Source organism: Malaclemys terrapin, chromosome 10 (assembly GCF_027887155.1).
Source record: "Malaclemys terrapin pileata isolate rMalTer1 chromosome 10, rMalTer1.hap1, whole genome shotgun sequence".
Lineage (NCBI taxonomy): Eukaryota > Metazoa > Chordata > Testudines > Emydidae > Malaclemys > Malaclemys terrapin.
In genome coordinates this window covers 82,719,707-82,746,780 of record NC_071514.1, presented here as the reverse complement: position 1 = coordinate 82,746,780, position 27,074 = coordinate 82,719,707, and the positions used below count along the sequence as shown (strand labels likewise).

General features: G+C 45.9%; 1 protein-coding gene across 1 annotated transcript in view; it reads right to left on the bottom strand.

The window, feature by feature from the left end:
- LMF1 (lipase maturation factor 1) overlaps positions 1-10,555 on the bottom strand; it is a 340,789-nt gene extending 330,234 nt beyond the window's left edge. Inside the window, exon 1 of the mRNA XM_054042585.1 lies at positions 10,387-10,555. Coding sequence (XP_053898560.1) covers positions 10,387-10,552 — 166 coding nt within the window. The 5' untranslated portion in view covers positions 10,553-10,555. The remainder of the gene's footprint in view (positions 1-10,386) is intronic.
- Positions 10,556-27,074: the final 16,519 nt, after the last annotated feature.

Below are 27,074 nucleotides of genomic sequence, written 5' to 3'. Positions count from 1 at the left end.
CCTGAAATCTAGGTTTTATTACAGGGAAAAAAAGAAAAAAGTGGTCGCGGTTTTTATATATTATTAAAGAAACAAATGAAACATCTTCTTTTTAATTGACACACTCCACTGCAGGATTGGAAACCCAAACACCACAGCCCTGTGCTAGCAGTGAGGAGAGCCAGAAAGTGAAACTAACCAACACAGTTTCATCAGAGTTGAGATACATAAGATAAACACCGCAAAAAGTACATCTGGTTCTTAAAGTTCTTCATTTTATTAGATGTGCCATTAATCGCACAGCTAATGACTATTTTTTTAAAAAAATGATTCTCTCACTACTTTGTTCAAAATAACAGAAAGGCAAATAAGAAAATATGCCACTGTTCATAGCCCACAAGTCTCTGAACAAAGTACAGTTATTTATTTTAAAGTGAATCAAATAACAGGTTAACGTCCAGTTTAAGGACATCTCTGAAATACCTTTCTAGTCCAAACCAAATCTAGCTGAACTGCTGACCTCAGAGAGACAAATTCTCTCTCACTCCAATCTTGTTATCATTCCCCTGGAGCTACCAATGCCTGTTATTAATAAAGCTATTTTACTGAAGTGAAAGTGCAGTGTTTAGTGCCAAATATGCTTCTGTCTTCCTTACAGAGCTCCTCTTTCCACTATTTAACTGGTGGCATCTGACTCACTGACGGGATACAGCGCTAATGTAGGGTCTTTGTTTTATAGAGTTGTTAACTAAAGTCCAAATGTGTCAATTAAAAACTGACACTGGAAAAAATGCAAAGGATATACTGTAATCCAGATGAGATGGTCTGAAAACTACTGCAAGCCATTTAAAGTAATAGGATCATGGGGTGGAGGGGGGGAATCTTCAGGCAGACAAGTCCTTTTGTAACTAACACTCACTCCCTTGAGAAGGTGTTAGATTTGAGATTTAAGGTTTAGGAAGAATAAAGTTATAAACCTTCAAGCATTTTTGAGTAGGTTCCTACTAATCGGGAAAAAATTAGTAGTATTTAATATTTATGGAGAAGGAGAATTAGATTTATATGATGCCTTTCATCTCAAAGTACTTTACAGAGTATGGGTCACATTACAGAAGGGGGTTTCTAAACAGTATCTTGAAATTCCAAAATGCCCAAAATGGGTGTTTATATGCATTGGGGGAGGATAGTTCAGTGGTTTGAGCATTGGCCTGCTAAACCCAGGGTTGTGAGTTCAATCCTTGAGGGAGCCACTTAGGGATCTGGGGCAAAAATCAGTAGTTGGTCCTGCTAGCGAAGGCAGGGGGCTGGACTCAATAACCTTTCAAGGTCCCTTCCAGCTCTATGAGATAGGTATAGGTATATCTCCATATCCACCTATCTGGGCATCCACACATCAGAAATAATTGGGGGGGAAAGAGAGAAGAAGGGAGCCACTACGGTTACACTTGATCTGAGGACCCATACGCTTCGCTCAAAACCAGCGATCGAAAAACAAACATTCAATCCCCAGATGTTGATCTATTTCCTTAATTAGTAATAGCCGCTGCAACTGCACTTCCAACAATCTCCTCATGAGGGTTTCTTTAGTTTTAAAAATGGGCATCAATGTAATAGTTTGCAAGGATATAGGAACACACAAAAACATAAAGATCAGAATGGAAAACCTACTGTAATCTGTTATCGAACTTACTCCGCATTGCCTTTGCCTCCTGCTATTATTTCTTATATTTAACTTTGTACCTGTCCTGCATCTCAATAAATCATTTGGGGATCTAGTTTCCATGAAAGATGCTATACGAGCTTTTATTTAAGTATCATGTAAATGAGCATAAGTCTGAGACAACTCTTCTGCTTGTTTTAATTTCTATTATAGCATCCAGATGCTATAGGACTGTATAAAAAGACTATTAACGGAGACACAATGTGGTCTCTACTAGACTGAGCATGGAACTAGAAGCCACAAACTCTGGAGTCGTAATCTTGAGTCTGCCACAGATTTGCTGTTTCGATTTGCTTGGACAAGGCACTTAAATTCCCCCTCTCAGATCAGATTCCCTTCTGCCCCGCACAATTCTGAATGGGCAGTTTTTTACTCTCATTTGGAAAAGGTAAAACGATGGAGTGGAGAAACAGGCCCTCAATATCTAACCTACAAAGAGCTGTTGCAAGAATTACCCAGCTAATTAAAAGCATTAAATACTGTCTACTTTGCGAATATAGAGTGGTAGCTACCCTCATGAATTCATGGGATGCACTGAACCAGCCCTACATGCCTATATCTTCCAATATCCTTAGCGTTCAATTAGGAAAATCCCACTGGTATGGGCTCAGTACAGGGTAGTTTCTCTACATCTTTCCCATTCCCTTCCGCATTCCCGCCCAGTAATGGGGGCAGCAAGAGCTTTGGCCACCAAATCCCACGGATTTAGGATTACCCAGTTGGTCAACTGACATTATTTGACCACTTATTGTTTGACCGTGTTCAAATATTCCAGTAAGCATGCCCTGACATAGGCAATGGCCTACCTTGTTAACTGCACTGTGGCAGCATTCTTTCATCTTTTAGAACTTTGTTTAATTGCTTGTCACATTCTTCTGAGCCAAAATAATCACTCAGTTACATAACTGGGGTTGTTTTTGGTTTTTTTTTTTTAATTAGGCATACGTTTCTATCTAAAGCTAAACCTATTAGAGACCATAAAGTCTTACTTTTGGGGGGGGGGGGTCATTGTTCTGATCAATTAGTGCTTCACATATTTGACCATTTTTGACATTATTTCAAAATATTTGGTCAATTGACCATGTATTTTTGGATCAGTCAAATGCCTAACCTTATAGAATCATAGAAGATTAGGGTTGGAAGAGACCTCAGGAGGTCATCTAGTCCAATCCCCTGCTCAAAGCAAGACCAACAACTAAATCATCCCAGCCAGGGCTTTGTCAAGCCGGGCCTTACTAACCTCTAAGGAAGGAGATTCCACCACCTCCTTAGCTAACCCATTCCAGTGCTTCACCACCGTGCTACTGAAATAGTGTTTCCTAATATCCAATCTAGACCTTCCCCACTGCAACTTGAGACCATTGCTCCTTGTTCTGTCATCTGCCACCACTGAGAACAGCCCAGCTCCATCCTCTTTGGAACCCCCCTTCAGGTAGTTGAAGGCTGCTATCAAATCCCCCCTCACTCTTCTCTTCTGCCGACTAAATAACCCCAGTTCCCTCAGCCTCTCCTCATAAGTCATGTGCCCCAGCCCCATAATCACTTTTGTTGCCCTCCGCTGGACTCTCCAAATTGTCCACATCCCTTCTGTAGTGGGGGGACCAACACTGGACACAATACTCCAGGTGCGGCCTCACCAGTGCTGAATAGAGGGTAATAATCACTTCCCTTGATCTGCTGGCAATGCTCCTACTAATACAGCCCAATATGCCGTTGGCCTTCTTGGCAACAAGGGCACACTGCTGACTCATATCCAGCTTCTTGTGCACTGTAATCCCCAGGTCCTTTTCTGCAGAACTGCCCCTTAGCCAGTCAATCCTCAGCCTGTAGCGGTGCCTGGGATTCTGCCGTCCTAAGTGCAGAACTCTGCACTTGTCCTTGTTGAACCTCATCAGACCTCATTTGATCTATGGAAGGCAACAGGCCATCCATGCTGCCGGGACTCAGTGCCTCCTTCTCCAGCAATCTGGTCCTTTGCTCCTTCCTTTCACCAACCTGCCTCCCTAACAGCACCGCTCCAAAGCGCCGGTCCCATTGCCAGGGACTTCCCAGCTTGTGACCAGGCCTGGAAACTCCCTTTAAAAGAGCGGGAAGGTTATCTACAGCACCCTTGTGCTGTGTGATATTTTACATAGACGCCCTGTCGGTTACCTGGAAAAGGGAGCAGATTATTGCACATTCCCTGCCTTCACTCCACAAGCACAGACCCTAGACCCTGGGGCAAAGGATGAGACTAAAACGCCCTTTCCACATAAAAAAAGCGGAGATCCCTTCCAAGGAGAAACCCTGTTCATGATCCTTCCCCTCACTTCACTGCCATTGAGAACTGTGTTTGTTCCATGGTTCTCTTTCATAACAGGGGAAGCTCTCTCACACTCACACACACACACACACCTGCCCAACCCCCAGGCCTCCCCTCTAGCTTGCTACAGCCGCGCTGGAATGCAGGAGCTGATAACTGTCAGAGAATGACCAATTTTCCGCCACATTTTAATACAAGCCCCCACGAGATGCATTCTTCAAGCCCGGCGTAAATGAAAACGGCATGGCTAACCATTATCGGAGGGGTGAAATGGAAGAAGGGGAAAACATCCCACCACTCAGGAATGTCAGTCTGTCATAATGGCATCAACCATTTCCTCAATAAGTCTGAAACAATCGCCAGTTTACTGAGTGTAGGCAGAAGGGGGTGGGGAGAGAGAAAAATCTGTCCAAGTAAGCTGTTCCATCTTCAGAAACGAGGTCTAAATATCTGCTTGACCCAGAGACTTAAAATTGTTTCCCGCTGTTGTTAACCCAGAATCCCAACTGAGATCAAAAGGCAGCCCGGTCTCACTCGAAAGTGTCCCACCCTTACAAAGATACTTCGCTCCCTCTTCCCTTGACAGAAAAGCTAGCAGAGTTCTAACGTGGCCTCGGGATTTTGTGGCTCACAATCTCTTTATTTTGAAGTCACACTGATTAATTTCAGCCCCGCATTGCAAAATTCAATAAGCAGCATAAAGTGCAGCGGTATTAGCCACAAACACGCTTCCAATGACACTTGGACTCAAAATTTAGCCCATGCCAAACTTAGCCCAAAAATTCAGGTTTTGGTAACATTAAGTTTTTACAAAACTTAAGACAAGTGGGGGGGGAAAGAAAGGGGGAAAGTTTCCACTATGATTCTTTAATTCTAATCAAACTGGAGTTTCCTTTTAACCAGATGAACTTCAACTTCAGCATGGCAGTAGCGTGTAAGGACCAAAACGAGAGAGACTAAGAATTAAACCGGAGCCAGGCTACGCCAAAAGCAACAAGTAAACGATTTTTTTAAAAATACTATTACAAACCCTGGTATTATTAGTAATGTAAGGTGTGGGGGCATTTGGGTTTTAGAAGCATGGTTTTTAAACTGAGAGCGTCCGCTTAAAAGCACAACACCAAAACCCGAGAATGAAACTTCCCTTCTCTGTCTGCGTCCCCTCTCACCCTTTGTCTGTCTTGTCTATTAAGGTTCTGATCCTGCACTGTGTTGAGAACTGCTGGGATAGCACATGGGCAGCTTGCTACGCCCATGCAAACTGAATGGGGCTTTGAGCAAGGAAAGCAGCCTGCCCATGTACTGCACAACACATGATCTGGGCCTTCGACTGGTGCGAGCAGGGGCGGCTCTAGCTTTTTTGCCGCCCCAAGCACGGCAGGCAGGCTGCCTCGGCGGCATGCCTGCGAGGTCCCCGGTCCTGCGGATTCGGCAGCATGCCTGCGGGAGGTCTAGGGTGACCAGATGAGATGAAGAAAATATCGGGACGCGGGGGGGGGGGGGGTGATCCCAGCGGCACAAAATATCGGGACAAAAATTGAGATCGGTTAGGACGCGGGACAAACCGCTCAAAATCAGGACCGTCCCGATTTTATCGGGACCGTCTGGTCACCCTAGGGAGGGCCACCAGTCCCGCGGCTTCGGCGTACCCGCCGCCGAATTGCCACCAAATATGCGGGACCGGCGGGCCTCCTGCAGGCAAGCCGCCGAAGGCTGCCTGACTGCCGCGCTCGCAGGGACCGGCAGGGCGCCCCCTGCGGCTTGCCGCCCCAGGCATGTGCTTGGAGCGCTGGTGCCTGGAGCCGCTGCTGGGTGCGAGGGCTGATTTCACGAGGTCTGTCCACTGCCTAGCATAATGAAGCCCATGTTTCGGTTGAAGTCCCCAGGCCAACCTTCATATAAACAATAAAACAAAATTTACTGCGGAACATGGTGTATTTAAAGCTCCATATTAATGTCTAGAAAGCAACAGCCTTCATAATCAGAGACCACTAATCAGCTTTGCATATGAAACAGCAAATTGAGCTGTGAGAAACTCAGCAATCTGAACTTCCACAGGGTAGAGATCAACATTTCTCTCATTTTAACTGGTGGAGATTCAGACCCCTGGCTTTTAGTGCCAATTCAAGAGAAACCGGAAATAAAGCATGTGTCAAAAAAAAAAAAAAATCACACCGAACTGCAACTTCTGCATGGTTTTGATGCAAAAAAAACACAAAAGACCCACACTAAGCAGGATGCTGGTCTGCAGATCTTACTGATCTTGTGGACAGATCAGGGACAAATTTAGAATTTGTAACAAAGTGTGTTATGCATGTGGGTTTCACTGCGAATATTTTGCACAGCCCTTATAGTCACTGAACATTGCTGTCAATGCTATTTGCTGAGGTGAGAACAGAAAGAGTCCACGCCGTGCTCTAACCGGTTACTCCATTCACCATTTTCATTATTAAGTAAAAGAAATGGTAACTTCTAGCACTGCTGCTCTTAGTGACACTGGTGTCCTTGGGAACCGCTGGCTCTTATTGTCCAGGTGCGGAAGCAAATTCTACATGTCTCGGTGATAAGAAGAATTTCCCTAGTTCACAACATCTTTGGGGCGGGGGAAAGATTACCAGATGCATCCAACCACAACAGATATGTATAGGCCTCATGATGTGAACTGGCTCTCCTTGGAATTTTGCTGACACCGCAGGCCTATCGTCAAGAGGACTTCGCACAGTGTTGGCTCTCGAGGACGTCCAATCACCTGGTCAAATCTGAATGCCGGGCAGGTCGCTGAGACGAAGAGTCACAACTTCCATCTCCCGATGACGAAGTGCTCAAAGCTGCTCTTTCCCTGCGTTTCTATCTCCAACCTAGCTGAGAATGGTGAGACTCGTTATGTTTATTGCGTAGCAGGGGATACAGTCCTTGGGGTAAGCGGGATGCTCTCATTATTTTATAATCCTTGGTGAGCAACAAAATGTGCTGCTTTTGAAGGAGTTCTGCAGGGGACGGGGAGGGACAAGCAGTATGCAGCGGAAGTTAGGATAGAAGGTTGTTATTAAAAGAATTTAATAAGAGAGGAGCAAAGGAATGGAACCTGAAATCAACCAGACTGTGTGGAATGCTACCCCACAAGAACAATCATACAAAAAATGTACATGCTAACCTTATGTAAAACATCTCAAACGTATTTTGAGAGAGAGATTTCCCCCAAACAATAAAAAGCTTTGCTAAAATCCAGATAAAGATTTCCATATGCCACCCACACAACCAAATAAAAATGGAAGTCAGCCTTGCACTGAGATTTTGCCATAAAAATCAATCTTCTGATACAAGAACCAGAGCCTCCCTTATAAAGGCAACAGTCACAACTGCGTAGGTCAGGCTGCAATACAGTTCTACTCGAAGGCCCCAATCCCGTAGCACTTACACATGTGCTTCATTTTACTCACATAACATGAGTAAACAAGTTAAAGGTAACAGGACTGCTCCCCCCAAGTAAAGTTATGCATGTGCCTGTTTGCAGAACTGGGGTCCTGTTTTCATTTCTCCTCCCCTCATCTACATTTTTTACCAGAATAACACTGCTCTTTGTGATTAACCCATGTCCATAAGAACTTGTGCAAGTTTTAGCAGGCGGAAGGATGTCATTTTGCAACGCAAAACCCCACTTCCACCAAAAGCAAATCTGAGGTGGACTGGCACATTATTTGTCCAAAGGACAGAATTTTTACCACAAAAAAAACAAAAAGAAAAAAACACCCAACGTTTATTGGTATCTGCAACCATCAATGCAAGTCAAGAAAAAATAATGACATTCACAAAGGTAAATGTTCACACCACCCTGACTCACAAAAGAGAGATCTCCACCTCTCATTAATTTAGCTGGAGTATTTCTAAAAGGGGAAAAGCCACAGATATGTCTCAGAATCCTGGAACAGGATAAACAGCATGTACAGAAAAGAATACTGCAACCCCCGGGAAAAATATACCAAGTATGAGCAGGGTGAAATACATGCCCTGTTGGGGTATTTATTGGATATACGTGGTAACATTTATCTGAGGGCGGGCTGGGATTCGAAGCCTTGGAACACAGCAGAACTGCAGTAGTTTCCTTGACACAGTGAGGACCGGTCTACACTACAGACCTATACTGGAATACAGCAGAACCTCAGAGTTACAAACACCTCGGGAAGGGAGATTGTTTGTAACTCTGAAATGTTCGTAACGTTATGGTTCTTTCAAAGGTTTACAACTGAACGTTGATTTCATACAGCTTTGAAACTTGACTATGCAGAAGAAAAATGCTGCTTTCCCTTCATTTATTTTTGTAGTAGTTTATGTTTAACACAGTACCGTATTTGGGGTTTTTTGGGGTCTCTGCTGCTGCCTGATTGCATACTTCCAGCTCCAAACGAGGTGTGTGGTTGACTGGTCAGTTCGTAACTCTGAGGTTCTACTGTAACTACGTCACTCAGAGGTGTGAAAAAAAGGGGTGTGCCGCTGCAACGTTTTAAGCGTAGACCTGCCCTGAGGATGGGAGACCACAGAGCAAGCATAGGAAGGACTCTATCCCCCACTGACTAAGACCTGATCTACATTTAAAACAGGTCAACCTAGCTATGTAGCCCAGTGGTGTGAAAAACTCATACTCCTGAGAGATGTAGTTAAGCCAACCTACGCCCCAGTGTAGACACCGGTCCAGAGTTCTTCCATTGACCTACCTACCGCATCTACAGGGGGTGGATTTACTACAGGGACGGGGAAAAGCCCTTAAGTCGCTGTAGCAAGCGTCTACACTAGAGCGTGTAGCTGCAGTGCTGCACCTGGGTCGCTGTAGCGCTTGTAGTGTAGACATACCCTAACTGAACTGGCCTTTGTGCCAGCTCCACCTAGACCAATGAAGACGAAGCCTGGAGGCAGAATTGGCCAGGCCACAGGGTATACAATGATGACACTGCATAGGCATAGACGACAGGGGCCTGGCAGGGCTTAGAGCCCTACAAAAATTAGCTATGGCATAAATAAAGAGAGGAAACACTAAGTTTGGAAGAGGAGCTTGTTTATCTCACTTTATTAAAAGTGGATAAATTTAGTCATTGTACAAAACTACTTATTAAAGTCATATTCAAAAGCTATTCTTTTTAACGCTAGTGCACCCCCACCCCCCAAAAAAAGATGTGTAATTCCCCTGCTCTGATCCAGCAATTTGCAAACCCCGATGTAGATGGACTGAGATTAAAGCCCATTCCCAACTCCAGGGCTGGAGTAGCAGCCAAGAAGAAATTGCAATGTGGATTCCTCTCCTCACAAATACCCGATTTTTTTTTATTATTATATTATTTGTATTCGCATAGCACCTTGGAGAAGGGTGGCCACTCTCACACTTCTGGAACACCAGACATCTCAGTACCTCCGGGAACTACCTAGGTCTGTCATCGCTGGTCTGACCCCGCCCCATGTTGCATGCGAGGTCACACCGTACGGGGGACACCATTGTGAAGAGCACCCCACTCTTGCTGGTCTGGTGTGTGCCAAGTCACACCCGCCAGGAGAGAGCAACATACTCTTCAAAATGACATGTCAAGTTTTGTCTCCGGACTGGGGACAAACCACCCAAAAAGAGGGTGGTCCAGTTTAAAACTTCACACAACGCCTCGTCAACTTGTGGAACTCCTTGCCAAGGGATGTTGTGAAGGCAAAAAGCATAACTGGGGTCAAAAAAGAATCAGACCAGGTTCTGGAGAAGAGCTCCATCAATGACCATTAGTCAAGATGGTCGGAGATACAACCCCATGCACTGGGTGTCCCTAAGCCTCTGACTACCCACTCGATCGATTGCCCTGCTCTGTTCATTCCCTCTGAAACACCGGACATCGGCGCTGGGGTAGAGGGACTATTGGTCGGACCCAGGCCAGCTGATCCCTGCCTGGTAACCGCAGCCAGGGAACCCGTTGTGCCGGGCGCTGTACGGACACAGAAGACAGCCCTGCTCCCCTCACAAACCCCGCGTGCTTGGGCACCGGGTTTGGAACCCCCAACTTTCCCAGGGGGCAGCGGGTGGAAATCCCCCCCCGGGCAGGGCACTGCGGAGGGGAGCCAGGGGGAAGGGGCACGAAGGGTTTGCTGGCCTGCCACTGGGCCAGGGCAGGGGGGGGGGGCACCCGCAGAGCAGGGGGGGGCCCCCGCAGAGCAGGGGGGGCCCCCGCAGAACAGGGGGGGGTGCCCGCAGAGCAGGGGGGGGGCCCCGCAGCAGGGCAGGCCGGACACACGTGGCCAGGGCTCGCTCCCGCCTGCCGCGGGGGGGGGGTCACCCCGCATTGCCAGCAGGGCCCTGCTTGGGGGGGCAGCCTGGCTGGGGGGGCCCTCCCAGCGGGGGGGGGGCGCAGAGACTCACAGTAGAGCAGCGCTATGCAACGCAGGAGCACGATCCTGCTCAGCCAGAAGGTGCCCGGGCGCAGCGGGGGCCGGGCGGGGGGCGCCTGGTCCCCCTCCACCGGGGGGGGGCGGGGGGCTGCCTCCACCCCCCTCCTCTTCCTCAGCGTCTCCCCGGGCGCAGCCATGCTTGGAGCATGCGCCGGCGGCCGGCCCGCCCCCCCGCCGCTGCTCCCCGCCCCGGGGCGCGGAACCCGCCTGCCCGGGCCACGCGGCGGCTGCCGTGTGCGGGGAGCCCGGCCCGGGAGCCGGGGGATGCACCCCACGCTGGGGCGGCCCCTCGCCGTGCCCGGGCTGCATTGCCGCAGCCCCCGGCCTGGCCCGGCCCTGCCCGTGTCCCCCGGGCTTCCTGCGAGCGGAGCGGGGCTGTCCAGGGGCCGCCCTCGGCTCTGGGGGTCTCTTTGCAATGATCGCCGGTGTCAGGGGGGAGCCGTGTCAGTCTGTCTCTACAAAAACAACACGGGGTCTGGCGGCCCCTTAAAGACGAACAGATTTATTTGGGCAGAAGCTTTCGTGGGTAAAAACCGCCCTGCTTCAGATGCATCTGAAGCAGGGAGGTTTTTACCCACGAAAGCTCAGGGAGGTTTTTACCCACGAAAGCAGGGAGGTTTTTACCCACGAAAGCTCAGGGAGGTTTTTACCCACGAAAGCAGGGAGGTTTTTACCCACGAAAGCTCAGGGAGGTTTTTACCCACGAAAGCAGTGAGGTTTTTACTCACGAAAGCTCAGGGAGGTTTTTACCCACGAAAGCAGTGAGGTTTTTACTCACGAAAGCTTCTGCCCAAATAAATCTGTTCGTCTTTAAGGGGCCACCAGGCTCCGTGTTGTTTTTGCCATGATAGTAACGCCCGGTAAACAGTAAAGGCTCTAACCGGGCCATCCGCGTTTGAACAGAAATCCTCGTTAAAATCGGCGAGGAGGGTCGGCTTGTTTTGTTTTGTTTCGCTTTTCTAAATGAATAAAGATACAACGTTAGCCGGGCTAGGCCAAAGTTAGCTAAAAAGCCCCCCTCCTGGAAATACAGGACTTTCCTGCTGGGAGTAGTCCGTACTATTTGTGGTAGCAAAGTTAAGCGCATGACTAGATGTCTTCAGCACAGGGGCTTCATCGGTGAAGAATCCAGATGTGCCCACCTTAGGGCGACCAGACAGCAAGTGTGAAAAATCGAGACGTGGGTGGGGGGGGGTAATAGGAGTCAATATAAGAAAAAGACCCAAAAATCGAGACTGTCGCTATAAAATCGGGACATCTGGTCCCCCTAGCCCACCTAGAATTCCATAAGGCCTTCTGCGGTGTGGAGAAACGAGGCAGGATTCTCCTAGTCTGGTCTTCTTATCATCTGGAAAAAAAACAGCTTGAGAGTGACCTGTAGTTCACCTGGGACTGTCCCTCATAGCTCTTGCTAACCCCCCTGTGACTACCTAACTTTCTAGTTTGAAACATTTGCTTCCTATTGTTGGATTATGAACCCTGATCAGAATATCTCCTCCCCCTTCTATGTCTCTACAAGCAACTGCATTTCAGAGCCAGAATGATGGTCCTAATTCTTCAAAGGCACGCAGGCTTAATTTTATTTACGTGAGGAGTTCCCCTGATGTCAAAGACGCCTCCTGAATAAAGTTACACACTGCAAATACTTAAGCTCAAAGCTTATTCTTACCACTGTGAGTAGCTGCTTTTAAATCAATGGAACTACTCATAGCAGTAAAGTCAAGAATATGCGTAAGTGTTTGCATCAGGGCCTTTCTCTGTTAGGGAAGGGGTTAAAAAGTCCATGTGATGCATCCTTTTAAGGAGATACAGGCAAGGGGTGGGGATGTCTTCCACATATAAGGAAACAGATCTGATTAAGATGTTTACTTAAATAATGCTGCTCTTAGAATCATTATAATCTGTCACTATTTTCCATTATCACTTTTTGTTTGCTGAGATTCATAAAATTCTCTCCTCTTTATTCAAGTTCTCAGACTTGGAGCAGATTTGCTTGTATTGGTTATTTGTTTCATAAGGGCAAAAAGAAAAATAACTTTGTAATCAGCCGATCTACATGCTGAAGCTTTATATGTAAAAGGCTATTTTGAAAGGAAAATATGAAAGAATTACTTCTTATAATTCATTAGAGCAGAGATAATACAGGGCCTGATCCTGCAATCTTTACCCAAGCAAAACTTCCATTGAAGTCAATGAGTAAGGATGGCAGGATTGGGCCCTATATTTTTGGAAGAAATGTCATATTGGATTTATTTATTTATTGCACTACCTAATTATAAAATGTGTGGAATTGACTGTGTTAATAGCAAAGGATCCATTAGGAGCTGTTGGAGAAAATGTATGCATATTAAAAACATTTGTTAGTTTACCCCTTAATTTACCCTACATTTAACATTTATTTGTCCTTCACCAGGATCGCAACCCCAGTTAAACCCAGAAGATAACACCTGTAACAGCATTAAAAGAACACCTCTGCTCTTTTAGGAAAAGCTCTGACCGTGACAAATTTATGCACCTGATTAAGTTTACACACCATGCCAACTGAAATCGTAAAGTCCTGGAACTGTTTGCTAAGTATGAAGTGCATTGCATGTTCCTCTTTGCAGGATAGGGACCTAAATCTGTACTCATGTATATAGCCAACAGAAATATTTCGGGCCACCACATTAATTCTAATAATTTTAAAAAAATATACACATGCAAGTAAAGCCACCTACAGATGTATTTATCTAACCATTGCAGCTCTTCTAGCCTTTTGGATTAAAATCTGAATGTACATTTGATAAGCTTCTAATAGAAGCTCTTTGGAAACCAGAGAGTTTAAGTACAATATATAAAATAAAAATGTAAAAAAAGTTAACTCTTGAAAACCTTGCCCCTGATCATGCAAACTATCACAAACGTGTTTAACTTTACTCACGTGAGGAGTCACAGTGAAATCAGTGGGACTGCTCATGTCCTTAAAATTAAACATGTGGGTCATTGTTTGCAGGATACGGGAGTTTGTAACACGCACCAAAGGTATAATTTTCAAAATCAAGGCTGACCACTGTATTCTTTACTCACCTCATAGTGGGTTTGAGTTGATCACCCTGAGGATAATCTTGCATTCACTGAAACTTTTGTAGTTTGCATTTTACGAAATTAACATGATTTCATTTTAGTATTTTGTGCAATAGTAAAACACTTCAGTTCAAGCCTGTGTTTCTTAGTATCTAAGAAAACTCTTTCAATAACACAATCTGAGCCGAAGCACTCATAATTTGTATGTTTAGAATCCCATTCTGTATCCTATTTAAGTAAATATTGTGGTGTTAAATTAGCTGAGGTCCTTGGAGAAAGTATCTGTTATCAGGTGTAACATTATTCAGTGCTTTTCAGCCTGCAGATCAGTTCCTTATAAATGCCTCTTTTGTTTTTGCTGTTTCCCATCACTGTTGCTTGCATTGTTCTCATTAGAAAAAAAAAAAAGAGTACATAATGGGGCATTGTATAGGCAAGGAAAAATAACCTATTTGTTAAAGGCTTCTGGTATATTATGGTTGCTCTCTTTCCCTTTGGATTAGCCGCAAGGTTTTGCTAGATAAATTGAAGTAGATGGACGCTAATGATTTCCTTTGTGAGGTCTTTATGAAACTTTTACAGCAAATTCCACATTAAATGTAAATGTCTGTAAAACAAAGTGGCAAATTGAGGAAATTACTGAGGAAAAGCAGGAGATCTAGTTGCAGAACTCCACAAGCAAGGAGCAGCCTGGGACTGGGAAGGTATGTGTATAGCAGAGTGTTGAATCCATCAATTTTCTTTGCATAAGATCACTCCAAAATCTGTTAGGTAAGTGGATCTGGACAGAAAGCAGAGGTGATCAAAAAACCAAAACCAACCTCAGAGGGTCTCTTGTGTCAATATCACCTTTCAACAGTCTGAGCTGCAAAGTTTCAAGTATATTCAGCAGCATAAAAGTGTCATTACTCCAACAGCGTGATCCAACTCCCATTCGAGTCAATAGAAAGACTCCCAGCACCTAATAGATTAAATTCAATTTAAGAATGGATAGATGGAAATGTCAGATTCAATTCTCCCTTCATTGTCTGAGTTTCTGATGGGATACGGGCACAGTGCGGTTTTGTGACGATGTAAGTTTGGCTCATCCTCTCCGCTGGATGATCTGCACGATTATTTATTTATTGCCTTGTGGAATCATCTTTTAAATGTTGCATTTTGTTGTTTGCCTCTTAATTCTTTTCAAATTAAGGTTTTTGTACAAAGAAAGAGAAGAAAACAGACAATGTGTGGCTGGTAGCGTTGTCCTGAAGTCTCAAAGGGAAAGTGATTAATAAATGTAGGCAGGCGCTGAGATCGTTTATGTTGGTCCTCATTCAAGGAAATACAAGTTGCCCCCCCTCCAGCCCCCACCCCATTTTGCTGTGTTCTAAACAGCTGCAGAAGGCAACAGAGAAACAAGCATTTACTGTCACCGCACCCAGCAGCTGTCCCTAGCAGCACCTCAATCCTGCTGTCCCTGGCACCCTAGATTACCCTGTGTTCATTCAGGTCTAATCTTTCATCCTTCCTTTTACCTGAGATTGAGTTAAAATAAAAAAAGGGAGTGTGAATTTGAGCAGAAATAACCTCTTAGTAAAAGAAGTTTAAACATCTGGGGAAATTATTTAAATATACGGTCAATTATATATTTTTAAATCACTGCCAAATACTCAAGTGACAGTTTGTTTGGGTAAACAGGAGATAGGGATCCCTCAGCAAACATGGGCACTGCTGGTTTGCCAGCGTTTTTATGGCAGGGGTGGGCAAACTTTTTGGCCCGAGGGCCACATCGGGGTTCCAAAACTGTATGGAGGGCCGGGTAGGGAAGGCTGTGCCTCCCCAAACAGCCTGGCCTGCACCCCCATCCAACTCCTCCCACTTCCTGCCCCCCGACTGCCCCCCTCAGAACCTCCCACCCATCCAACCCCCCGCTCCTTGTCCCCTAACCGCCCCCTCCGGGGACCCACTACCCCAACTGCCCCCTGGGACCCTACCCCTTATCCAACCCCCCTTGCTCACTGTCCCCTGACTGCCCCGACCCCTATCCACACCCCTGCCCCCTGACATGCCCCCGGGACTCCCATGCCTATCCAACCCCCCCTGTTCCCCATCCCCTGACCACCACCACCCAGAATCTCCACCCCCTGCTCCCTGTCCCTGACTGCCCCCTGGGACCCTCTGCCCCTTATCCAACCCTCCTGCTCCCCGCCCCCTTACCATGCCACTCAGAGTACCGGACTGGCAGCTGCGCTGCCTGGCCAAAGCCAGCCATGCCGCTGCGCTGCCTGGCAGGAGCTCACAGCCCCGCCACCCAGAGCACTGGCAGCACGGCGAGCTGAGGCTGCGGGGGAGGGGGGACAGCAGGGGAGGGGCCGGGGCTCAAGGGTCAGGCAGGATGGTCCTGAGGGCCTGATGTGGCCCAAAGGCCATAAAGTGCCCACCTCTGTTTTATGGCAATGATCCCTCTTCCATTAAGGGTTTGATCCTGCTTCATTGTAGCCAATTAGAGTTTTGTCACTGACTTCAGTGGGAGCGGGATTTGGTCCTAAAAGGATCATCGGCCAGGACTCTCTCTTTGTACAGCCCCTAGCACAGTGGGGTTCTGGTCCATGACTAGGGCTGCAGTAATATAATTAATAATATTGTCAGGTTAAACATTATTTAGCAAAGACATGCTCTAGTTCAAACACAAGTTATCAGGCTTGATGCAGAAATTACTGGGTGAAATCCTCCAGCCTGTGTTAAGTAGAAGGTCAGACTAGATCAGGGGTCGGCAATGTTCGGCACGCGGCTCGCCAGGGTAAGCACCCTGGCAGGCCGGGCCAATTTATTTACCTGCTGACGCGGCAGGTTTGGCCGATTGCGGCCCCCACTGGCTGCAGTTTGCCGTCCCGGGCCAATGGGGGCGGTGAGAAGCCGTGACCAGCACATCGCTCGCCCGCGCCGCTTCTCGCTGTCCCCATTGGCCCGGGACGGCGAACCGCGGCCCGATCGGCCGAACCTGCCGCCTCAGCAGGTAAATAAACTGGCCCAGCCCGCCAGGGTGCTTACCCTGGCGAGCTGCGTGCTGAACGTTGCTGACCCCTGGACTAGATGGTCGTAATGGTCCCATCTGGCCTTAAGCTCTACATACGTATATATTCTCAAATACACATTTTCCTTACCTATGTTGCTAATAATAGTGGAGATTATTAAAAAGGGAAATATTTTTTTTTAAATCTTATTTCCTTTTTATTATTTCTACTCTTTGTTTGTGTTTTTATTTCCTCCCACCCTTAACAAAGAAAATTGTCAGTTTCACTTTTATGATCAATTTCGCCTCTTTAATCTAAGCTCAGGCACTCCCACAGGGCTGCCAAGGTTGGGCTGCAAACAGTGCCAGGGAATGTTCATTTGTTTTTTCAAAAACTTGTTCTATTGAGCTTATTTTTTTTAAATCACACAAACATTTCTGTTGGTACAAACTTTAATTTTACAGAACCAGCATTTTGGGCCAAATTTAACATGCAAGTGTCTCCTTAGGGCCCAAGCCGACCTTCCTGCTCACCCAGTTGAAATCGTACATTTAGAAAAACAAATATCCTTTCCTATGTTACTAATATGAAGGGGACTCAATCTGAAGGGGATTTGAAGAATCTCACTGTCTGTCTGTTAAGCAATGGAGAGATTAGTAGATGGGAGTCAGTTCAGCTACTGAGCCTGCCTACCACAGGTGCAGAGTGTTACATGTATCCCTGCAAGGTCAAAAAGCATTGGCTAGACAAGGAGTGTGGAGGACTTGATCCTGCATTAAGTTTGCCCTGCAGCTGCCAAGTTATTCCTGCCTAGAAGCAAGAGGAAGGCCTAAGGGGGGAGCATGTAGCTAAGCACCCCATTAACCCAGTGATGGTTGTAATTAACCCACCCCTGCCCTGCTCTGGTTTTGCCATTCTCTCTTTAGCATAAGAGAGCAGCTGTGAGGTGTTTCAGATTTACTTCTACTCACTGGGAAGGACTACTCCTAGGGTCTGATGCATGGGGCCAGATCCTCAAAGGTATTTAAGCGCCATCCCCCACTGATTTCAATGGGAGTTAGGCACTTAAATACTTTTGAGGCTCCGCTCCTAGGAATCTCATCCTTGACCTCAGTGGGTTTTGAATCAGGCCTGTGCTGCTTAAACATACTTGTCCTCACACTGGTGGGAGCGCACAATTACCTTTCACTCCCTTTCTGCAGATGTTCTAAGGAATTTTGGGATCAAGGCTGGAAGCAGTAGAAATGCCTAGCATTCAAATGAAATAGTGAGTGCATTCATTCAAATTAAGGGCCAGCGTCTGCCACCCTTAGACACAGTGAGCAGTACCTTACATCTTGAACAGCCTCATTGATTTCAGTGAGATTACTGGCGGAGTAACGTACTACTCGTGACTAAGGGTGGCAGAATCCAGCCCTAAAAGGGTGACTTTCAAGCTATTAAGCTGTATAAGCAGCAATAATGTTGATGACATGAAAACACAGTTTGACAAATTTACCTGAATAGACGGTTTGCATGTCCTTGTTATGAGGCCATGTGTATTCTTACAAGCATACTCGCTTACACATTCTTACAAGCATACAAGCATATTGGACGTGCTCGTGTAGCTGCGTTATGTTGAAGGGAGAGAGCTCTCCCATTGACCTAATAAAACCAGCTAAACAAGCAGCAGTAGCTATGTTGGCAGGAAAGCGTCTCCCGCCGACAGAGGACTGTGCACACGAGCGCTTACGCCGGCAAAACTCACGCCACTCAGGGGTGTGTTTTTTTCACAACGCTGAGCAACACAAGTTTTGCTTACATAAGTGCTAGTGTAGACATGGCCTAAGGCTCTGATCTCATATTGAACTCTTCCCAAGGGCAGGGGTCTGTCTTCACAGAGCTCTGTGTAGGATCCAAGGCCAAAACACTTGAGTTTTTTGTTTTATTTGAAAGGAAGTCTAAACTTTCAGTCTTTTGCAGCTAGTTTAATTGCAATGAATAGAAGCAGAATCTTGTCCCTGTCCTTTTTGTCACTGTAGTTAGTAACCACTGACTTTCCCAAAAGGATTGTGCTTTGCTTGCTTCACAAAAATCCCTGAGCAGCTACTGTGCTGTTGGCACCAAGGTGATGTTTTAATCCTGCAGGTATCAAGACTTCTCTCCTTTTAGGACAACCCAGGAATCCCTCTTCTCTGGCAAATGTGGTTTTTCTGTGAATCTCCTAGTATGAGACCCTCTATGTGATTTTTTTTTAAATGACTGTTAAAATTGGCTCCCAATGGCGAGTACCAGCCACCTTGTGTTAATGTATACACATTTGAACCCACCCTCCAGCTTGGCACAGTATGTGTGTTGGAGGAAAACAGGCACTACGGGAGACATACTCTTGGAGAGCTAGAATTAAAACCCTGTTCCTTCACTTCCAAAATCACCTCTCCCACTTGAGCTAAGGTGGCTTCCCCCTAACTAGCACTAGTAGAAGGTCTCTGGCTTCTCAGTAGACCAACCACTAGAGCAGGGATCGGCAACCTTTCAGAAGTGGTGTGCCGATTCTTCATTTATTCACTCGTGTGCCAGTCATACATTTTAACATTTTTAGAAGGTCTCTTTCTAGACGTCTATAATATAAAACTTAACTATTGTTAAGTATCAGAGGGGTAGCCATGTTTGTTGCTTTTTACAGATCGAGACTAAGAGTCCAGTGGCACCTTATAGGCTAACAGATTTATTGGAGCATAAGCTTTCGTGGGTGAATACCCACTTCGCATGGGTCTGACAAAGTGGGTATTTACCCACGAAAGCTTATGCTCCAATACATCTGTTAGTCTATAAGGTGCCACAGGACCCTCTGTTGCTTTAAACTATTGTTGTATGTAAAGTAAATAAGGTTTTTAAAATGTTTAAGAAGCTTCATTTAAAATTAAATTAAAATGCAGAGCCGGGTGACCGGACCGGTCGCCAGGACCCGGGCAGTCTGAGTGCCACTGAAAATCAGCTTGCGTGCCATACGTTGCCTACCCCTGCACTAGAGGGAATACACACTCCTGCACATACATACATGCACAAAGCAAAAACATTACAATGGGTTAGAGACTGGAGATTGGAGCAGCTTCCGCTGCATGGTAGGTCTGAGTGAGCACAAATGAATGGTAGAAACATATGGAGCCAAACATGGAGACTCACCATTAAGGGTCAGATTCGACACCACTGTTGTCAATAAGAGCTTTGCCATTGATTTAAAGGGATGCAGGCAGGGCTGGCTCCAGGTTTTCTGCCGCCCCAAGCAGCAAAAAAAAAAAAAATTTAAAAAAAGCCAATCGGCGGCACTTCGGCGGCAGCTCAATCGCGCTGCATCATTCTTTGGTGGCAGATCCTTCACTCCCTCTCTTCCTCTTCGGTGGCACTTCGGCGGCAGCTCAAAGAGGAAGAGAGGGACTGGGGGACCCGCCGCCGAATTCCCGCCGAAGACCCGGACGTGCCGCCCCAATAGCGGATGGAGCTGCCCCTTTGTATTGGCCGCCCCAAGCACCTGCTTCCTTAGCTGGTGCCTGGAGCCGGCCCTGGGTGCAGGATCAGCCCTTTTAAAGGAAGGATGTGATAAGTAGAGTTCTGGACACACCAGCATTGCTGTGCTTACCCTCATTAGGAAGCAGTGGGCTAGTGTATCATCCTCCCTCACTCAAAATGCTCTGTTGATGTCCCCACACACAGACTCACTCCTCTGCTGAAGGCAGAGCTGTGACTTCAGGGCAAGAACCAAAGAAGAGACACGTGCCCAGACACGCACCTCAACTACTCTTAAAAAATTATCCAGCCAGCCAACTCCTTGCCAAGAACCAACGCTCCATCTGCACAACTTTGCAGCTGACGCAAAATTCAGTCTGAAAACATTGGGGTGCTCCAGCTACACAGTCGGTTAGCAGAGCAGCTGCAAGGAAATATTACAAGAGGAATTTCCTCTCGCCTCCTCTATAAAACCCCTGGTTAGCTTAGAGGTCCATGTACTTCCCATATACGTGCAAGAATTCGTAAATGAAATTTTAGCTTGGAAACCTCTTGTATAAAAGCAGGGATGAGATTCTAGAAAGGGTGAACTTCGTTTGCATGCAAATGTTTGGGAAAGGGGGTGGTTTTATAGTGGGATTTCGTTTCTTTCTTTTACTCCAGTGAAAAGTTAAATCTTTCATGTGTTTAGCGCTAATTGAAGGAATAATTGGGTGAAATCCTGTGGCCTTGGTTATGCAGAAGGTCAGACTAGATGATCACGGTGGTCCTTTCTGGCCTGAACATCTACTAATGGATTGTCCAGCTTTTCTTCCTTTGCATTGTGCTTGCACAACAGCTACGGGTATTGAACTTTGGAGATATTTTGTTGCTCTGACCAGCTTACTTGAGTATAATATGGCAGGCCTTTGAGTCCCAAGAGGAAATGCAAACCTCATTGCTTGGCTTCCTAATCCATGCTTGCCCATGGGAATGTGCCCTGAAGCAGGCCAGCAATAGCAGAAACTTTGCTAAAATGGGCCAAATTGTATTGATCCCGAGTGGCAACTGCCCCTGTTCATCTCCATGGAAGCGTCTTCCAGATCTGTGTGGTGGTGTGGCTGGTGAGGAAAGGGTTGGGTTAGTAGCACCAGCCTCCCTCCAAACCTGCAGGGATTTCCCCCATGGAAGATGACTCTGATCTTGCAGGATCTGAGTTGGTGGTAAGAATGGGGTGGCAAACACGAGCAGATGTGCTGCTGTAGGGGATAAGGGTCTTTAGGAAATCACACCAACACCAGGGTCCTCTACAGCTGCCCTGAGTTCCTGGATGAGGAGGATCACACGTACCCTGTCTGCTCAATTGGGGGGGGTAAGACGGAAAGTCCTCCGTTTTCCCCAAGGGCATGATGTGAAGGACTCTGTGAGCCTTAACTCACCCCCACGCTTCCATGAGTCGTCACCTCTTGTTTTGGGGATCGGTCTCTGCTCCCCTACTCGTCTCGCTTAGCCTCGGATCTTTTGTAACATGGTTGGAAGAGGATGGTGACCCCATCCTTTTGTTAAGTACTGCTGAGTCAGGTGACTAAACATATAGATGCTTTTGCTAAGTATGGGTGTGGAAGGATGGCGGTGACTATTGTAATCACAAGAGGAGATTTCCCCCCACAGAATCTATAGACTTTCCCAGGTAAGGCCACACCTCGTATTGCTGGCCCTATCAAATCTTTGCTGCAGCAAGGTGTCATTCGTAAACGTACCTCACTAGCTAATTCCCCAATTTGGCCAGTACAAAAACCAGATGTTGCCAATAACTTGGGTTGCCCTGATGACAAAGGAGATGATTCTGGATTTTCATCATTAATTATGCTAATTGATGCCCCGGTATCAATAATGAATCGAAAATGGCAGCCCCCTCCCCATTGCTGATACTGTGACCGCAGACCATCACAAGTGTAAAGTCTTAACTATACTACACTTTCCTAGCGCAAACCAAGCAAAAAAGGAGGCTGGGAGATTGTGAGGCAGCAGCTAGCCCTTGAGAGGCTCTGTATTGTACAAGGTGCATTGCAGACCTCAGTTAAACCACCTGTACAATGGGTGTAATGTTATTTACCTAACTCACAGGGATGCTGTGAGGCTGAATTAATTAATTTTAATAAAGTGCCTTGAGGGCCTTAAATAAACGGGCATGATAGAAATGTGTGTTATTTTTAGTAAATCGCCAAAAGAGAGAGTTTGCTTTTTTGGCTGAGTACAAGATAGCCCTGCGAAAGGACAGATCTAAAGCCTGTGGAAATCAAAGGGAATATTTCCACTCACTTCAATGGCCTTTGGATCAGGCCCTAAAAGAGGATTTCTGTGAATTCCCTGACTGCTGTTCTAACGTCTGTAGCACGGATTGTTTCTGTAAGACAGGGATTTTGTTCTTCTAAAAGCAGAGCTAAACCTCTGTGAGCTGATGGTTTTTTTTTTTAACATTTGACAGTTCATATTTTTTTACAGCCCACAGGGTAATTTTGTGCAAGCTAAGAACTGCAGCCTTCTTGGGAAATGACACAAATAAGCAAATGGGTCAATTGTAGAAAGAAATAAAAATAAAAGTCAAATGGATCAGAGTATACCAACATTTGGAGTGATAATCATGGTTAGATTTGGATTTTGATCCATGTCTATGCAATTCCTTACGGAGTGTGTGTGTGTGTACAGAAACATACATGGTTCTAATTAAATTTACTGCAGTTTATATTTTTAATTTCAAAATGTCTGTACATCACAGTTAATAAACAAGAGCCCTAGCAAAACATGTCACTGTTTGGGGTTTTTTAACCTTGTCATATTGGAAACATTCACACATTTTGTAATTTCCCTTGTAAATCTCAATGGCTCTGTATTCTACTTTCTGGAAGAAAGCAGCAGCTATAAATGTAATTCTTCATTTGATCTCTTTGTGATTTATAATTATAAGGTTGGATGTGCCCAACCATAATTAGAATCAAATGCTTCAACTTTATTCTGCGAAAAAAGGACTTTCTTGGAAAGACAGGGGAAAACGGCCAAACAAACAGACTTCTCCCCAAGCCCCCCCAAAACCCCAAGCTCATTTTAAACAAACAAAATGAGAAACCATGTGGACAAAATCAGAGGTTTGTTTGTTTGTTTGTTTTTAACTGGCATTCTTGATGGAACAGTTGATCTAACATGATAAAATAAGTAAGAACAACGAATACTGCCTTTCCTTCCCCGCACCCCCTTAAAATAAAACTACCGCAATTTGCACAATTTGTCCTTATGATCGCTACAAAGAATTCTTTTGAAATGACTGAACGAATCCCACCTAGTGAAACTGCTCTGATGTGAAACCAGCACAGGGAAAGCGACAGGTTCCTGGCTCCCTCATGTTTATAGGTGTCCCTCTCGCTCGTCCACCACAGGTAATTAACTTCCCTGGGAACAGACAACGTGTGCGTGTGTGGTTGTCGGATGGGGACGGGGAGGAAGAGAGGGAGTTGTTGTCCCATAGTTTCCAGCGGGATTAAACTATGTCAGTGTCAAACTATTTGCTGTATCTCTGACAATATATCAGGATTAGGCGAAAGTCTATCCATGTTCTTGCAGTGGAATAGTTAGTGTCAATACAAGAACAAATAGCAAACCGTGACACTCTGGTACTAGCAGTCAAGTTTTTCAGAACCAGAAGCAGGGATTGCAGAGCAGAATTGTGGACATGGACATGATCTGTATATAGAAATGTGGCTAACTGTGAAGCACGAGTTTAGCCCCACAAGCTATAGAACAAAAAACAGAAGTAGGAGTCGGAGCCTTCTTGGGATAACTGGAAGTTAACTTTAAACACGCCCCAGACATGTCTAACGCATGACCTATGGGTCATGGCATGAACTAGATTTTGCAGGGATCTGTGTATGTTATCCAACTCATTTATAATGTCCGCATATCGTGTGTATGCATGTTCTTGTTTGTGGATGTACACACATATACACACACAAACACAGAGATCTCACACATATACATTATACATCGTGTATACACACAGAGAGAAACATGGTTAAAAATCCTTAACCATAACAACACAATGTAATTTTACACTTTCCCTGTTACTTAAAAAGGGACCAGATATGAATATTTTACCAGATACAATCTCAAGGTGCTATTCTTTTAATGTACTAGCAGTTTAATACCCTGTACATAATTTATCTGAACACTTAGAATTTAGAAGAGTTTCTTTCTTTCTTTCTTTCTTTCTTTCTTTCTTTCTTTCTTTCTTTCTCACTTCTCTGCTCTCAAGATTAGTTTTTCTACACAAAACGCAATCAGGAGTGTAACGATTTAAGGAACATTTGTGTGCAGATCAAAGACCAAAAATGGAACGAGAACAGAGAGAACCTCGATGTTTCAAAACATAATTTCAAATTCGGGAAAGGGTTGAAATAAACAGATTCCTTTCAAGTGAAATGGCTGTTTTCAAATCCATTGATTATTTTGCTTTTTTACTTGAAAAAGCAAGCAAGCAACCATAAAAAAAATACCAGGAGAAATCCAAGCAGATCTAACCCTTTGGGAAAAACTCTCCCTTATAGCTAACCAAGAATGGCAGTTGGATTCTATATTAGCAGAGTGAGTTTGTCCTAACGAGAAATAATATTAATTATTATTATTAATCATTATTATTATTCTTTCGAGCTGGAATGAACCAAGCTGGGGCGGGCAGCAGGGCCTTTGACTGGAGTGTTCATATTCCTGGAGGTGGCACAAATACACCTCCTTTCTTCTGCAAGTTCGCAAAGGACCCAGGCAAAGTTTTGGAAAACACACCAGATTGTGAATTCCCTGAAATCCCCAACGTCTGGAAATCAAGACCTGCCTTTTATTTTAAGCAATCGTGCATGAGGACAGTGTTTTAACAGCTAATCGCCCCCCGCCCCGCTCCCTCCATTGCTGTAGGTTCACGAACAGGGAAATATATTACGTTCAAACAGTCATGTTTCTTTTCAGTTGATCTGTTGGAGATGAGTGAATCTCACTTTCCCAGGGCAGGTATAATACCGAGGGCTACAGGCTCACTACAGCTAGGAAGGAGTAAATATTAAAGAAGGAAACAGGACAGAGAAGCGCCAAAATATACAGATTTAGCAACAAAACCATGTTTATTTCTAGAGAGGAGCCCTCCAAACGGAGCACTTATTTGAGGACATTAATTAGCCGCTCCAGGAGTTTGTCTATACACAGAGCCAGGGGTTGCAGTTAGCGGTGGATTTTGTTTCTAAATTCAGCGTTGGGACTTGTGTTAATATTTGCTGTCGTGTTTAAATAAACGATCCGCCTAGTTTTTCTGTTGCACCGATGCGAAATGCACTGGTTCCGGAACCGTACACTTGACGTGTAACCGTTGGCATCTTTACTTAAAAAAATAACGATTAGAAGGCGATTTTTTTGATTCATAGGAATGAGCCTAGCTTTTCCTGGAGCGCTGGCATGCCCTTTACATTCAAACTTTGCAAAAAAAAAAAAAAAAAGTAATTAGCCACCCTCCCCAACACACACACACACACCTCTCTCTCTCTCTCTGTAAACAGGAGTCGCCCCCTGTGTAAACACACATCAGACCGTCGCACCTTTCAACCTTTAAAAGATCAATTCATTCTCGTTTGGCTTGATTTCTCCCCTGCAAACAGCAGCTGGACGGATCGATACATTTTCACTAGGGAAGCTTTTGCAACCGGCCGATCTTTTTTTAAGAAAAGGGCCTGAAGCTGCCAAGGTCCGATTTCCAGAGAAGAACGGACCCTGTCCATTTTGCACCCGGACACGCCAGAACCACTCTCTCTGCTGATCCGTTTTGCACTCCGTGCCAATCAAGTTTTGACTCTTCGCTGAGTTTCTCCTGGAGTCCCGGGAGGGTGGCATAATTTAACCCTTCATCCTCCTGCCAACTCGGCTACGATGCCAGCGTTGCAAATGGCCCCTCTGACACACATTTAACTTTCCAAATGTCCCTCAACACATTTTTTCCTGCCGTCTACACGCTGCATTCTCTCCCATAGCGGCAGCTTTCTTGTGCAAACGTCGTTTCTGCGGATGTGATCATTGATAACCCAAGGGTAATATTCTTCAAAACAAACAAGCCCGTATTTTCAGCTTACCCCTACAGCGTTTCTTATGGATACTTTATCTTCCAATTCCAGCACTGCTGGATAGATACTGTACCTCTTCCTACATACCTTATATCCAGCTCTTTTGGGGGGAGGGGGGCAGATGTGATCAGTTTGATTTAGGAAGGGTCTACATTCACTGTAAAACATGCTCTCACTCTGAAATCGACAGGTAACCCCCTGTTACACACACACACACACACACACACACACACACACACACACCCCAGTGGCTAAAACCAGGGACTCTCACAACAGGAGGGAACAAACCCTCTTTTGCTCTCTTTTCATGTGCGTCGATGAGAATAAAAGGGGTGTCCTTCTTAGCCTGGGCATGCCTGGAGCTGGGCTCCCTGTCCGCCCGTGTCAAGGGCACCAGCAGAAGTCCCCCACTGAAAAGACCCCCCAGGAATAGAATTAAAGTCAATTCCAGCCCCCGAGGAGCAGAGGGGGACCCTGTTTTCTGGAGGCGCCAGGTGCTAAACCAGCCTGCAGCATTTCGAGCCTTTGCAATTGAAACTACCGCTCAGGGGATGCAAAGAGCTACAATGACTCAAACCAGCCACTTCCTACCTCTCCCCTCCCTCCCCAAATCAATACATTCTTCAAAACCTCCGCAGGTGACTGTACTCCTCCTGCAGCGGGAAACCAAAAAAGGAGCCACACCACAGCCAACCCGCCCCTCGCTTTACGAGGGGGGCCCATTGCCTTCCTAAAAGCCAGCAGGACACGCGCAGGAGCCCACAGCCCCGAGCTCTCGCGTGGGTCGAGAGGCAAAGCATAATAAAGGGGGGAAAGGGAGACGCTCTCTCTTTAAGAGCGGAGGGGGCGGGGGCAGGGATGCAGATGAGAACGGCTCCGTCCGACCAATCGGGCCGGGGGCGGTGGGCGGAGCCGCTCGCCCTCTGCTTAAAGAAACTTGTGGCCAGGGGCCGGAGGTTCGCATTGGAGCCGAGCGCGCCGGG